Consider the following 16,053-nt stretch of genomic DNA (forward strand, 5'->3'; position numbering starts at 1 on the left):
TGGACTGTGTTAAATTATTCCTGCAATCCAGCACATTTCCACACCGATGGAGAAGGAAGCGAGACCGTCGTGGGATAATCCCATGCAGTTTATCCTGGCATGTGTGTCCTATGCCGTTGGACTTGGAAATGTGTGGCGTTTTCCATACCTTTGTCAAATGCACGGAGGAGGTAAGGGAGGGGTTCGTTTATTTATTTATTTATTTTTCTCACAAGGAGCAGGTGCGGCGCGTCCTTAACTTTCGGCAACTTGAGACCGCTCTGCCACTTAAACATAGGACACAACTAGGCCTACTTTATTTGGTGGAAAGAAGCCCACTTTTTTCATTGGCATTTTGTCATTTGTCTACTCTTCAGTTTAACCGTGTAAAACAGGGGATACGATATCACACAGGTCTCTAGGTTACTCGGCGCCAACTACACGGATGGGATCCATATGTTCCCTTTATCATCCATGGACTATGACTGTGAACTTTAAGGACGGAATCACATATAGCACGTAGTTAAACCTTTCTAAAATGACCTGTTGGGAATAGGTGTGTTGTTTGGTTTTCTCTATCTCTTAAATCCGATTTGAAACTTGGTTTTCCATTGGCTTAGTATATGCGTCATTACGCATGGTTCGGTTGGCTGCGGCAGTTTCTTGTCAGGTTGTTAAATGTCTCTCGCTTCGTCGGTTGGTGTTGGACAGTCTTTGCATGCAACTCTTAGTTGCTACATTTATAATATTCTCAGATTGGACCGAAAACCGGTCAATGAAAGTGTATTCAAATAAAGTTGTTTTGCTTGTTGGAAGTCAGTCAACCATGAGTCGAAACAGGACTAAAACACGATATTAAGTATCTTACATAATGTTGGCTAAGGTAGGCACAGTAAACTTCCACTGGTAAGTTTCCACTGGCTAACTTCTAAATGTGCAGCTGTAATTGTTTTCTTGCCCCTTGTGCTGCCCCTTGTCTAACAACATTAGGAATATAAGATTTGGAATTAACTATGGCAGCTATGTTCTGTCAATACTTACAACTATTCCATCTAATCCTTAGCTGATGGAAATCGATTTTTTCTCAGAATAGTTTATGGGGCACTTTCCATATTTACATACTTCTGTTTACACATTTGCACATATTACACTGTACATCTGTTACAGTCACATGTGTTATTATCTGTGACAGACTTACAAGAGTTTAAACGGTTCCATTAAAGTCTGGGGGAGAGAAAGAGAGAGGGGTTGGGGTCTGTGGGGGTAGAGAGAGAGAGAGGTTGGGGTCTGGGGTAGAGAGAGGGGTTGGGGTTTGGGGGAGAGAGAGAGGTTGGGGTCTGGGGGAGAGAGAGAGAGAGAGAGAGAGAGAGGGGTTGGGGTCTGCGGGGGGGGGGGGGGAGAGAGGGGTTGGGGTCTGGGGGGAGAGAGAGGGGGGGGGGGTTGGGGTCTGTGGGGGGGAGAGAGAGAGAGGTTGGGGTCTGGGGGAGAGAGAGGGTGGTTGGGGTCTGGGGGGAGAGAGAGAGAGGGGGGGGTTGGGGTCTGTGGGGGGGGGAGAGAGAGAGGTTGGGGTCTGTGGGGAGAGAGAGAGAGAGAGAGAGGGGGGGGGGACAGAGAGGTTGGGGTCTTGGAGAGAGAGAGAAAGAGGGGGGGGGAAACAGAGAGGTTGGGGTCTTGGAGAGAGAGAGAGAGAGAGAGCGAGGTCTGTCTGGGTCACTGAGCACTAAGCTTGTCCATGGCTCCCATCTTCACTGTCATTAATTTGATTGTTACTTAACCTTCATTCATTAAATCTGAACTGAACATAAATGTAGATGCTGGCCTGAACTGAGACAAAATATACAGTTGGAGATGAGACGGGTAGGACAGCAGAGACAACGGTTCTGGACTGCACCTCCACAGGAGGGACAGAACCTGTTTGGGGAGTCGTCCTGTTCTGGATGAGCACAGATGTTAAAAAACAGTATGAGACTGAAACTAGATAAAAGATGAGAAGTCAACAATGTTGTTTCTGACGAAACATGACATCACTATGAATCATTTTCGCTACAGTAACTCCCTTTAACAGTATCTTTATTTGATGGTGCAAGAATGTACAGGACGTACAGGACAACCACATCTTCTGACATCATGACAACCTCTGTCCCAACTTCCTCCCTCATGTCGTGCTGAAGGAGGAGAGAGAGAGAGAGAGAGAGAGTTATTGTTGTAACAAATGTATCATCATTGTGATAGGTTCAATCTTATATGGCTTTGGCAACAATGCTCACTCATGTATGCCAATAAAGCATTATTGAATTGAATTGAGAGAGAGAGAAACAGACAGAGAGAGAGACAGGGAGGGAGAGAGAGAGAGAGAGAGAGAGAGAGAGGGTGCGATGCAGGTAGAGAGAAAAGTAGTAAGAGAAAGTTTCAGAGCAAGCTAGGAGAGATGCAGGTAGAGAGAGACAGAGGCAGACACAGAGACAGACACACTGTTGAACTGCTGAACGGGTGTATTTAGAATAACTGTGGGGTGGACATTCCCCTCTCCACTGAGCTTATGGTTGGCCAAGCCCACGACAGGAACCAGCCAATGAGACAAAGCCTGCACTGACCCACCAGGTCCCACAACCTCTGGTGTTTAAATTTTTGTGTCTGATGATGACTTCCTGTGCGTAATTATGACTTCCTGTGTGTGTGAGTGATGATGACTTCCTGTGTGTGATTACGGACTTCCTGTGTGTGGGTGTGATGATGACTTCCTGTGTGTGTGGAGTCAGGTGGCTGAGCGGTTAGGGAATCTGGCTAGTAATCTGAAGGTTGCCAGTTCGATTCCTGGCCGTGCCAAATGACGTTGTGTCCTTGGGCAAGGCACTTCACCCTACTTGCCTCGGGAGAATGTCCTTGTACTTACTGTAAGTCGCTCTGGATAAGAGCGTCTTCTAAATGACTAAATGTAAATGTGTGATTATGACTTCCTGTGTGTGATGACGACTTCCTGTCTCTCAGGTGGGTTCCTCATCCCGTACCTGATCATGCTGGTCCTGGAGGGGGTTCCCCTGTTCTACATGGAGCTGGCCATCGGCCAGAAGATGCGGTTGGGGAGCATCGGAGCATGGAGCGCAATCAACCCCTACCTGGGTGGAGTGGGTGAGTCCATTAGCCCCTACCTGGGTGGAGTGGGTGAGTCCATTAGCCCCTACCTGGGTGGAGTGGGTGAGTCCATTAGCCCCTACCTGGGGGGAGTGGGTGAAAGTTGCTGACACAACCTAGTATTCTGTCATTTGATTGATTTCTTGCTATCAGTTCAAGTTCAAGTCTTTTATTGTCAGATGCACAGAACAACACAAGGGGCACACAAATCTTGCACCCAGCGCAATTGACTTTGTCAACGACGCAAGTATCATTCCTAGTTTGCACTCGATGCAAAGCTGACTTTTCCCTCCACAGACGCACGTCGAAATGACCTTGCGCTCCCGTGGGCGGTTCAGCGAAAAAGGAGGCGTGTTCCGGCGCAAACGTTCCCTGGTGCTATTTTGCAGTTTCCGAAAAACAATTCCGCCACTGACCAGGAAAAACGTGGTCTAAATTCAATGGCGCATTATTCAGATGCTATTTTAAGGGCGCAAGCTTGGTCCGTGCGCACTGCTGGCGAGGCCAGGGTCTTCTTTCTGCTAAGCTACGTTACATTGTTTTGATTTATGGCGTGTTACATTTCTTCAATGTTTATAAAAAGATTTTCATGAGAAATCTCTATGTATGTGAACATGATTTGTAACAATTGTGCCAATTTTCTCACACGCCTGTTTAACCGAAGCTAATTTGGGTGGGTTTCTTCTCCCATCTCCATCAGAATCAGAATTATGTTTATTCGCCATGTAGCCTATGTTACTCAAACTCCGAATTTACTGTGGCAGGAAGGTGCAAACAATAAACATATACGGGTCTTAAATTAAGTAAAAAAGTACAATAGTTAAACTAATTCCTAGAACCAAACAATTTAAAAAATAAAATATAGGGTAGGCTATATAAAAATAAGAATAAGAATTTGAATGAGCAGCATGAGCGGGCAATTTAGTGCAATGAGAAAACTGCTCTGCCTTTCCCATACAATGTCACTTGTCTATCTGTTACGGCCCTGACTAGAACGTCGGTCTCCTTGTCTGTGAACCGCTCCTGGCGTGCGCCTGGCAAATCCGCCGTTATAATAGCAATCCGCCATGGAACAAGCGCTGCTCTTAAAGGGAATGTGAGATGACGCTCTGATTGGTTTATTGCACGTTACGCCCAAACCACACCCATTAGTAATGTAGCTACTTCGGACCTACCCATTTTAGATTTGAGCCAGGCGCAAAGTTATTTATCCCGCCGGCAAAATAGCAACCGAGCCGGAGTCCCGCCCACAAAGTTACTTGCGCTTTGCGTTTTGATACTTGCGTTTCAGATCGTCAAAATAGGGGGGATGGACTTTGTGTGTGCATGAGTGTGTGTGTGGCTGTGTTTGTGTGAGAATGTGTGTGTGTGTGGCTGTGTTTGTGTGAGTATGTGTGTGTGTGGCTGTGTTTGTGTGAGTATGTGTGTGTGTGTGGCTGTGTTTGTGTGAGTATGTGTGTGTGTGGCTGTGTGTGTGTGAGTATGTGTGTGTGTGGCTGTGTTTGTATGAGCATGCAAACTGACGTTGTGTCCTTGGGCAAGGCACTTCACCCTACTTGCCTCGGGGGAATGTCCCTGTACTTACTGTAAGTCGCTCTGGATAAGAGCGTCTGCTAAATGACTAAATGTAAATGTAACCAGAATTGTGTTTCCCAAGCCGGGGACAAACACCAAGTGTCTCCATCCTTACCATTCCCACTACAGTGGGTGGTTGCGTACCATGTAGTTCTAGTTCAAGTCTTTTATTGTCAGATGCACAGAACAACACAAGGTCAGACTGGGCACTGAAATTCTTAGGACAAGACAACGCGAAGCAACCTGGCATAACATGACATATGAGTACACAGAACATAGATTATATCTATAATAAGCTTAAATATAGTAAACCTCCTAATATACAAATAATCATTCTGTGAACATCAACTTTTTTTGTTAATGACCTGAGCATAGACAAACAGACAGTTATACAGTTGAAAGCAGACATTATATATAAAAGTGTTAAAATAGAAACAAGACAACACTGGAGATGAGAAGAGCATGAACACACACATGGTGCTCATGAACACACACACACACACACACACACACACACATGGTGCTCATGAACACACACACACACACACACACACACACACACACACACATGGTGCTCATGAACACACACACACACACACACACACATGGTGCTCATGAACACACACACACACATGGTGCTCATGAACACACACACACACACACACATGGTGCTCATGAACACACACACACACACACATGGTGCTCATGAACACACACACACACACACACATGGTGCTCATGAACACACACACACACACACACATGGTGCTCATGAACACACACACACACACACATGGTGCTTATGAACACACACACACACACACACATGGTGCTCATGAACACACAGTCATCGTGTCAGTGAGTGTCTTTCTAGCACGTCCACCTGACTGATCAACAGGGTGCAGGCTGCAAATCCCCTTCCTTTAAATCGGTTAAAAAAGAAAAAAAGTATATATGATATTCAGCTGTGTAATGGTGGAAATTCAAGTGGCACTGAGTAGATCTGAGTAGTCAAGAGATGTGGTTTTAATACAATTTATTTAGATTATACAATTAGGTAATATTAAACAAAGCTTTGCTGATCAGTCATAACGAAGGAGGTGCTAGCCACAGTTCCTTTGCAAGAGTGATGAAGAACAATCATAAAGCTTGTGCTTTTATACACTTAAAACAGATGCCCTAATAAATGATCAATTCATCAATGCAGTGGTCTCTGTGATTGGTCAGCACTGCTCAGTGACAGTTTGACTCCATACCAAGTGTCCCACAGTTCTTTGATGCCCCAGCTCCCTCTCTAAAGAAGAAGATGGTTAATGATACACAAACAGGACACAGGACACAATCTCCTTGGCCAAAAGGTTAGGTCAGCTCGCTCAACTGAGATAACAATCTCCCCCAACCCTCAGACCTAACTAAGACCCTCTGGCTCTTAGTTAGGTACGACTCCCGCCTGGCCAATGACCAGAATGAGTTCTACTGGAGATTTGAAAGACAATTGGACAGTCCTGAACTACCCCTTCCCACCCAGGAGGCCTCCCACCTCCCCCCCTCTACAGTGACGACTCTCTCCATTCAGGAGGGTGAAGTTAACAGACTTTTCAAGAGGCAGAATCCCCGCAAAGCAGCTGGGCCGGACTCTGTCTCTCCAGCCACCCTCAAGCACTGCGCTGACCAGCTGTCTCCTGTGTTTACCTACATCTTTAACACCTCCCTTGAGACATGCCATGTGCCAGCCTGTCTCAAGTCCTCCACCATCATCCCTGTGCCCAAAAAGCCAAGGCCAACAGGACATAATGACTACAGACCCGTCGCCCTGACCTCTGTGGTAATGAAGTCTTTCGAGCGCCTGGTGCTGGCACACCTTAAATCCATCACTGACCCTCTACTGGACCCCCTGCAGTTTGCCTACTGAGCCAACAGGTCTGTGGACGATGCAGTTAACATGGCCCTCCACTTCACCCTACAGCACCTGGACTCCCCAGCATCCTATGCCAGGATCCTGTTTGTGGATTTCAGCTCTGCCTTCAATACCATCATCCCCGCCCTGCTTCAGGACAAGCTCTCCCAGCTGAACGTGCCTGATTCCACCTGCAGGTGGATCACAGACTTCCTGTCTGACAGGAAGCAGTGCGTTAAGCTGGGAACACAAGTCTCTGACTCCCGGTCCATCAGCACCGGATCACCTCAGGGCTGCGTCCTTTCTCCTCTGCTCTTCTCCCTGTACACCAACAGTTGCACCTCCAGTCATCCGTCCGTCAAACTCCTGAAGTTTGCGGACGACACCACCCTTATTGGGCTCATCTCTGGTGGAGACGAGTCTGATTATAGGTGGGAAGCGGCCAACCTGGTGACCTGGTGTAGCCAGAACAACTTGGAGCTCAATGCTCTTAAGACAGTGGAGATGGTTGTGGACTTCAGGAAGAATACAGTCCCACTCACCCCCATCACCCTGTGTGACTCCCCAGTCAACACTGTGGAGTCCTTCCGCTTCCTGGGCACCATCCTCTCAAGTGGTAACTGAACATCAGCTCCCTCACCAAGAAAGCACAACAGAGGATGTACTTCCTACGGCAGCTGAAGAAGTTCAACCTGCCAAAGACAATGATGGTGCACTTCTACTCAGCCATCATTGAGTCCATCCTCACCTCCTCCATCACCGTCTGGTACGCTGCTGCCACTGCCAAGGACAAGAGCAGACTGCAGCGTATCATCCGCACTTCTGAGAAGGTGATCGGCTGCAATCTGCCTACCCTCGAGGACCTGCACACCTCGAGGACCCTGAGGCGTGCAAGGAAGATTGTGGCCGACTCCTCCCACCCTGGTCACTCCCTGTTCCAGCTACTCCCCTCTGGCAGAAGGCTGCGGTCCATCAGGACCAAAACCTCACGCCACAAAAACAGTTTCTTCCCTTCCGCTGTTGGCCTCTTCAACAAGGCCAAGGGACCACACTGACTCTAATGACTTCTTGCTTAAAACACACTGCTTTTTGTAATATTTGTATTTTTATATTGTAATTTACGGCAACTTATATTTTATTTTATTGTATATTTAATTATGTTCTAATCCCACTTAGTACTGCTAGTTTATGTACCCTTAGTATAGATAGTCCACATATTAAAATTTTAGGTATATGTTTATTGTATGCACCTTCCTGCCAAAGCAAATTCCTTGACTGTGCAAACTTTCATGGCGAATAAATCCCATTCTGATTCTGATTCTGATCATAAAACAACACCATAAATACCTTAAGACAATCTGAGTGTCCCTTCTACAGAGTAAACCACACCACAGAGCCTCAGTTTCTAACATTCGTCTGTCTATAACAAAGGAACTTACTTTTTACCGCTTAAAGAAACATAGATATCGTAACTATGTCAAAACCTGCCATAACAAGCTGACAGTAAACTTGTTTCTGCAGGTCTTGCCAGTGTCATGACGTCTCTGTACCTCTGCCTGTACTACAACGTCATCAACGCCTGGAGCTTCTGGTACCTCTTCCATTCATTCCAGGTGGGTGACATCAGCGTGTGTCACAAGCCCATTCTTGTGATAAACAATGACAAGTACTGGGGGTACATTTGAACATCGTCAGCCAGTCATCATCAAAATCACAATAACTGGAATGTTCTCTAATTCTTCCCCTCCCTCCCTCCCTCCCTCCCCTCTCCCTGGCCTCCCATACATTCCTGTTCTGCCCCCCGGCTCCCCATCCCTTTCGGTGGCCCCCCAACCATCCCACTGCCCACCACCCTTTCCCCATCCTCCATGCCCCCCTCCCATCCCCCACCGCCCTCCCACTACCCTGCCCCACCATCTCACCCCCACCCTGGCCCCCTACCCCCCTGTCCCACCCTATACCCTCTCCCCCTTCTGACCCCCCCACTCCCTCTCCCCCCTCACCCCCCTGCCCCCCTCAGGCCACGCTCCCCTGGGCTGAGTGCCCCCTGAACAGCAACCTGACCGGCCCGTTGGAGGAGTGTGAGCGAGGCACGCCCACTGAGTACTTCTTCTTCAGGGAGACGCTGGACATCTCGTCTTCCATCGAGGAGAACGGGGGCGTGCACACGGGCCAGGCGCTCTGCCTTGTTCTGGCCTGGATGATTGTCTACCTGTTCATTGTCAGGGGCGTCAAGTCCACCGGCAAGGTGAGAGCCTCCGACCGGAGACACGCCGTCGCGGCTACGCCGTCGCGGCTACGCCGTCGCGGCTACGCCGTCGCGGCTACGCCGTCGCGGCTACGCCGTCGCGGCTACGCCGTCGCGGCTACGCCGTCGCGGCTACGCCGTCACGGCTACGCTCCTCTGATCCTGAATCTCCCGCTGCACTTCCTGTATAAACACATTCGCTCAAGTCAAAGGTTGTCAACCCTGGTCCTCAGGGACCCCCTGCCCTGCATGTTCTAGATGTTTCCCTGCTCCAACACACCTGATTCTAATCATTGATCGGGTCATTATCAGGCTTCTGCTGAGCTTGATAATGACCCATTCATTTGAATCAGGTGTGTTGGAGCAGGGAAACATCTAGAACATGCAGGACAGGGGGGCACGAGGACCAGGGTTGAGAACCACTGAGCTAAATAAACAAACTGTAAAATGTGTGTGTGTTTTGAAGAGTTTCAGCAGCAGTAGAAACAGCAGTAGAAATTCTGCTTCACCTGTTTGTAAACACAGCTGCTGCAGTGTATCAGGCAGCACTGACTGTGTCAGCGCTGTTATCTGCCAGCGATAAAGGATCCTAACATGAACTTGTCCTTTGACCTCCTGCGGTCTGGAGGTGGTGTATTTCACAGCTACCTTCCCCTACCTGGTCCTGTTCATCTACCTGGTGCGGGGAGTCACACTGCACGGAGCCGTGAACGGGATCAAGTACATGTTCACCCCCAAGGTACGCTGGGATGGGGGAGGTTAATAGGAACAGACATGCTCTTGTTGTAGTTGATCCTGTTGTATCTACTGCAGAGAACACAAGGGTTTAGGTCGGTTTAGGTGCAGTTCCAGGGGTGTATGTGAGGCCGTATGTACACGTAAAAATGTGATTTGAGAGATAAACAATAAGAGATGTTGTTGTTCTGCTGTGTGCCGTCTTCAGGGTACTTTGAGGAACACTGTGTCAGAACTGAACCTGGCTCCTACTCTGTAGGCATTGATGCCAACACTGTTGTCATGCAAACCATCGCTAGCAGCTAACTAGCTGTCTCTGTGTCTCCCTGGTGCCTGGTGATGTTAATGAACTGCACTATTGTGTCATGTACATACAGACGTGTGTGAACCAAGCTGCAGATGTCAGCCACAGCTATGCAACTGCATTCAGCATTGTTGTTGAGTACAGCACATTTGTATCTGGGATTGGGTTAGTTCAGTGTGGCTTACTGAAAGTCCTTCTTTGTGTTTGTGCATGTGTGTGTGTGTATGTGTGTGTGCACCTGTGTGTGTACGTGTGTGTGTGTGTGTATGTGTGTGTGTGTCCTGGCTAACAGCTGGAGCAGCTGGCTAACCCGACCACTTGGATCAACGCCGCCACTCAGATCTTCTTCTCTCTGGGTCTGGGCTTCGGCTCGCTCATCGCCTTCGCCAGCTACAACCAGTACAACAACAACTTCCAGCAGCAGGCCATCGTGGTGTCCATGATCAACAGCGGCACCTCCGTGTTCGCCAGCATCGTCACCTTCTCCATCTACGGCTTCAAGGCCACCTTCAACTACGAGACCTGTCTGGAGAGGTAGACAGAGGGCCGCAGGGTGTGTGTGTGTGTGTGTGTGTGTGTGTGTGTGTGTGTGTGCGTGTGAGTGTGTGTGTGACTGTATGTGTGTGTGGTGTGTGTGTATGTATGTGTGTATGTATGTGTGTTTGTGTGTGGGTGAGTGTTATACCAGGTGCTTAGTCATGTTGTTTATTTAGACACAGCTACTTCATGACACAGCTACTTCATAACACAGCTACTTCATAACTAAGCTGATAGGGATGTTGTAATCAGTTTCCTAGATCAGAGTCCACGTATCTAACACGTCTCATGAGTTTAGTGTTGGTGTTCCAAGGTTGTTCTTCCTGGTCGTAATCATGAATGGATCTAATAATAGTCTTAAAATAAGACAAACCCAGAGAGTTAGAATGTGACAAGCCCTGATAAGACTCAGGTCATGCAAGATAGCTGAGCAATCTTTAAAAAAAGATCACAGACCAGTCTCTGATCTTTAAACAGAGATGACAGACCAGTCTGTAATCTTCTGTATCGTCAGTGATTGCCGCCACGTGTAAACACACAAACACACATGTTGTGTACGGCTGTCATTGTGGGGACTCGGAGTTGTGTCCCATTCAGAATCCTGTTTTACCCCTATCCCCTAAACCCTACTAGAAAATGTCTCCACAAGGTTAGTTAACACCGTAGACACACACACACACTCTGGTTTAGCTGTAGCAGGCTGGCAGAGAGCCATAGGTCAGAGGTCAGCTTGGTGGTCACGTGACTCGTGCCTCCCTCTCTCCAGGATGCGTGTGCTGTTTCTGAACACCTTTGATCTGGCAGAGGACTCCATCACCATGGAGACCGTCGACCACTGGGCCTTGGAGCTGAACCGGACCCAGCCAGACCTGTTTGCTAGCATCGCAAGCAAGCTGGAGAGCTGCAGCTTGGAGGCTGAACTAGACACGGTAATCTGAGCTCCCCCCCCACGCCTCCCCCACTCCTGATGGTCTGGGTGGAGGTGGTAGAGGGGGTGATAGTCTGGGTGGGGGTGGTAGAGGGGGTGATAGTCTGGGTGGGGGTGGTAGAGGGGGTGATAGTCTGGGTGGAGGTGGTAGAGGGGGTGATAGTCTGGGTGGAGGTGGTAGAGGGGGTGATAGTCTGGGTGGGGGTGGTAGAGGGGGTGATAGTCTTGGTGGAGGTGGTAGAGGGGGTGATAGTCTGGGTGGGGGTGGTAGAGGGGGTGATAGTCTGGGTGGGGGTGGTAGAGGGGGTGATAGTCTGGGTGGAAGTGGTAGAGGGGGCGATAGTCTGGGTGGGGGGTGGTAGAGGGGGTGATAGTCTGGGTGGGGGTGGTAGAGGGGGTGATAGTCTGGGTGGAGGTGGTAGAGGGGGTGATAGTCTGGGTGGGGGTGGTAGAGGGGGTGATAGTCTGGGTGGAGGTGGTAGAGAGGGTGATAGTCTGGGTGGAGGTGGTAGAGGGGGTGATAGTCTGGGTGGAAGTGGTAGAGGGGGTGATAGTCTGGGTGGGGGTGGTAGAGAGGGTGATAGTCTGGGTGGGGGTGGTAGAGGGAGTGATAGTCTGGGTGGGGGTGGTAGAGGGAGTGAAAGTCTGGGTGGAGGTGGTAGAGGGGGTGATAGTCTGGGTGGGGGTGGTAGAGGGGGTGATAGTCTGGGTGGAGGTGGTAGAGGGGGTGATAGTCTGGGTGGGGGTGGTAGAGGGAGTGAAAGTCTGGGTGGAGGTGGTAGAGGGGGTGATGGGGTGGTAGAGGAGGTGATAGTCTGGGTGGGGGTGGTAGAGGGGGTGATAGTCTGGGCGAGGGTGGTAGATTGCGGATAAAATGAGGACATTACGAGAGCTAGCTAGGATAGCTATGATAGCTCGATAGGATAGCTATGATAGCTCGATAGGATAACTATGATAGCTGTGACAGCTAGCCTCACACAACCTGGTAACCTTCTGATGATTCAGCGCTCGTCTGCAGGTCTGACGGAGGGCAGGTGAACTTGACCAGAGCTGCTGTGTTTGTGGCAATCAGTAATGACTGGGCCAAGCTGCTGTGTTTGTGGTAATCAGTAATGACTGGGCCAAGCTGCTGTGTTTGTGGTAATCAGTAATGACTGGGCCAAGCTGTTGTTGTGTACAGAGGTTCCCAGCAGTGAACCTATTGCTGTATACGAGCCACACAAGCCAACTCTGTCAAGGCATTCAAGTAGAACTTTTTAAACAAAAGAATATCTGTCATTAGTCAAAAAAACCTGAATGAACAGCAGTCTATTTTGAGTCAGTCAGGTTATTTCTGGAAAGGCTTGCTAATTAATGTAGATTATAACAATCCAGCCCCTCCTTTCTACCCTGTCTCTCTCTCTCTCTCTCTCTCTCTCTCTCTCTCTCTCTCTCCCTCCCTCCCTCCCTCCCTCCCTCCCTCCCTCCCTCCCTCCCTCCCTCCCTCCCTCCCTCCCTCCCTCCCTCCCTCCCTCCCTCCCTCCCTCCCTCCCTCCCTCCCTCCAGGCAGTGGAGGGCACAGGCCTGGCCTTCATCGTGTACAGCGAGGCCATAAAGAACATGCCGTTACCTCAGCTGTGGTCGGTGCTGTACTTCCTTATGCTGCTGCTGCTGGGAATGGGCAGCATGCTGGGCAACGTGACGGCCATCATTACCCCCCTGAGGGACTTCAAGGTGATCTCCCGCAACATCAGCAACGAGACCTTTAATGGTGAGAGGGAGGAGGGAGGGTGGAGGGAGGATGGAGGAGGAGGGGGGGGGGGGTGGGAGGAGGGAGGGGAAGGGTGGAGGTAGTGGGAGGGTGGGAAGGAGGGATGGAGGAGGGGGACGGAAGGAGGGGGAGGGTGGAGGGAGCGAAGGAAGTGAAGGAGGTAGGGAGATGGAGAGGGGGGTTCCCATGTCTCATTTATGAAACAACTTGCCAGTAAATAAGTTTTGAATGAGCCCCTATCCTTGTGCTAGCCTGTCTAGAGATGTTTCCCCTGTGTTGTGTGTGTGTGTGTGTGTGGTGCAGGCTTGGTGTGTGTGGTGTGTCTGCTGCTGGGTCTGGGGTTCACCACGCGGTCGGGGAACTACTGGTTCACCATGTTCAACGACTACGGAGCCACCTTCTCCCTGCTGTTCATCGTCCTGGTGGAGGTCATCACCGTCAGCTACATCTACGGCATCAGGAGGTGTGTGTGTGTGTTTTACATCTCTGACATCAGGAGGTGTGTGTGTGTTTTACATCTCTGGCATCAGGAGGTGTGTGTGTGTGTGTGTTTTACATCTCTGGCATCAGGAGGTGTGTGTGTGTGTGTTTTACATCTCTGGCATCAGGAGGTGTGTGTGTGTTTTACATCTCTGGCATCAGGAGGTGTGTGTGTGTGTTTTACATCTCTGACATCAGGAGGTGTGTGTGTTTTGCATCTCTGACATCAGGAGGTGTGTGTGTGTGTTTTACATCTCTGGCATCAGGAGATGTGTGTGTGTGTTTTACATCTTTGGCATCAGGAGGTGTGTGTGTGTTTTACCACAAGAGTTTACCATAGAGTAAATTGCTTTTTAAATTGTCTGCCGTTGTAACAGTGTTTTAGATTCTTGTAATTTTTTACTAAGCAGCTTTCCAAGAATTGATCAACTCTGTACTTCTGTTCAACAAACACGTACATTGTGCCGCAGGGTTACAGTTTCCCCTGTAGGGGGGACCTGCTCTGTGCTGGCCAGGTTACCATGGATACCTGGCCAGCACAAAAGCCAAAAAACTAAGGCAAAGTGAAGTGTAATTAGAGAGAGAAATAGAGAGAGAGAGAGAGAGAGAGAGAGAGAGAGAGAGAGAGAGAGAGAGAGAGAGAGAGAGAGAGAGAGAGAGAGAGAGAGAGAGAGAGAGAGAGAGAGAGAGAGAGAGAGAGAGAGAGAGAGAGAGAGAGAGGGGAAGACAGAGAGGAGAGAGAGAGAGGAGAGAGAGGAGAGAGAGAGAGAGACATGCAGCAAAGAGCCCAGGCTGGATTCTAACCCTGGCCTCTGCAGTACGACCTCAGACTACATGGTACTGTAATCTGGTGAGCTGTATAACACCAGACCCCTCTTCCTCTCTTGTCCTCGTCAGGTTTGAGAAGGACATTGAGGACATGCTGGGCCACCGTCCTAACTGGTACTGGAAGATCATGTGGGCGGTGGTGAGCCCCCTGCTCCTCGTGGCTCTCTTCATCTTCTACATCATCAACTACATCCAGGGAGGCACCCCCACCTACCAGGCCTGGAACAAAGACCTGGTACGGCCCCCCTTCTCTCCTCACCTACCCTCCCCTCTCCTCACCTCTCCTCACCTACCCTCCCCTCTCCTCACCTCCCCTCCCCTCTCTCTCTCTCCCCTCTCCTCACCTACTCTCCCCTCTCTCCCCCTCTCCTCACCCTCCCTCTCCTCTCTTCACCTCCCCTCTTCTCACTTCACCTCTCCTCTCTCCCCTCTCCTCTCTCTCCCCTCTCCTCTCTCTCCCATCTCCTCTCCTCTCTCTCCCCTCTCTCCCCCTCACCTCTCCTCTCTCACCCCCCAACTCTCCTCTCCCTCTCCCTCACCTCCCCTCCTCCCCTCTCTCACCTCCCCTCTCCTCACCTCTCCCCTCTCCTCACTCTCCCCCCTCTCTCACCTCTCCTCTCTTCCACTCACCTCACCTCTCCCCTCTCCTCACCTCTCTCACTCTCCTCACCTCTCCTCTCTCTCCGCTCTCCTCACCTCACCTCCCCTCTCCTCCCCTCTCCTCCCCTACCCTCCCTCACCTCCCCTCTCCTCACCTCCCCTCTCCTCTCCCCTCTCGTCACCTCCCCTCACCTCCCCTCTCCTCCCCCTCACCTCCCCTCTCCTCTCCTCACCTCACCTCTCCCCTCACCTCTCCTCTCTGTCCCCTCTCCTCCAGGGAAAGTCGGTGGTGCTGGAGTACCCCCCCTACGCCCAGGCCTTCATCGGCCTGCTGCTGGTGTCCTCTGTCAGCTGCATCCCCCTCTTCGCCCTCTACACCTACTGCCGGAGGAGCAGAGGGGGCCGGGGGCCCCGGAGCACCCCCATCAGCCTGGGGGCCTCCCCGACCGCTTAGGAGGGCGAGGGCCGGCAGAGGGGAGGAGGGGGGGAAAAGAGGGGGGAGGAAGTAGAGGAGGAGGTGCACAGGGGGGAAGAAGGGGGAGATTAAGGTGGGTGAAGGAGGAGGTGCAGGGGGGGAAGGGGAAGAGGGGGGAGGAGAAGAGGAGGAGGTGCAGGGGGAGGTTTGTGAGGGGGGAGATGCAGCAGTGTACCCCCCCCCGCCCCCCTCCACCCCGGCTGTCTCCAGAAGGTTGTTCCTAAGCACTGTGCCTGGTCTGCATGGTGGGGCCTCTCCCCACAATCCCCTGAGTGGTATATTTTACTACTATTGTTTACTAAGACAGTAGACTAAGGATCACAGTTGTAAAACACCTTCATATCTGACGTCTTTCTGACCAAGCGATTTAGTGATTTTTTTGCTTTGTTTGTTGGTTACTGTCTCTAATTGTATCCACAGAAGCACAATAATGTTTGCATTTGGAGGTTTGTACACTTTCTGCTTGTGTGTAAAGTGACATGTCTTTGTCACCATCGAGCTTTTGATGCGTTGCTATTCTGTGTGGAAGAAGGGACACTTTAGGTCCCAAAGGACTTTTTTAAAAATCCTTGTAAAGCGTCTACA

The 16,053-nt window shown here is 50.3% G+C and overlaps 1 protein-coding gene across 1 annotated transcript; it reads left to right on the forward strand.

Moving 5' to 3' along the window:
• LOC136943949 (sodium- and chloride-dependent transporter XTRP3A-like) lies at nt 1-15,447 on the forward strand. Its single transcript, XM_067237439.1, has 11 exons — nt 1-170; nt 2,968-3,108; nt 8,105-8,196; nt 8,604-8,831; nt 9,460-9,570; nt 10,163-10,404; nt 11,174-11,336; nt 12,881-13,085; nt 13,389-13,548; nt 14,463-14,628; nt 15,271-15,447. The coding sequence occupies exons 1-11, from the start codon at nt 47-49 to the stop codon at nt 15,445-15,447; spliced, it is 1,809 nt and encodes a 602-aa protein (XP_067093540.1). The 5' UTR covers nt 1-46.
• The last annotated feature ends 606 nt before the right edge of the window (nt 15,448-16,053 follow it).

The sequence above is a fragment of the Osmerus mordax genome, chromosome 6, assembly GCF_038355195.1.
Source record: "Osmerus mordax isolate fOsmMor3 chromosome 6, fOsmMor3.pri, whole genome shotgun sequence".
NCBI lineage: Eukaryota > Metazoa > Chordata > Actinopteri > Osmeriformes > Osmeridae > Osmerus > Osmerus mordax.

Coding starts and splice junctions, on each gene's coding strand:
- LOC136943949 (XM_067237439.1), top strand. CDS start 47: ATGGAGAAGGAAGCGAGACCGTCGTGGGATAATCCCATGCAGTTTATC. Junction 171..2,967: donor TTGTCAAATGCACGGAGGAG/GTAAGGGAGGGG, acceptor CCTGTCTCTCAG/GTGGGTTCCTCATCCCGTAC. Junction 8,197..8,603: donor ACCTCTTCCATTCATTCCAG/GTGGGTGACATC, acceptor TGCCCCCCTCAG/GCCACGCTCCCCTGGGCTGA.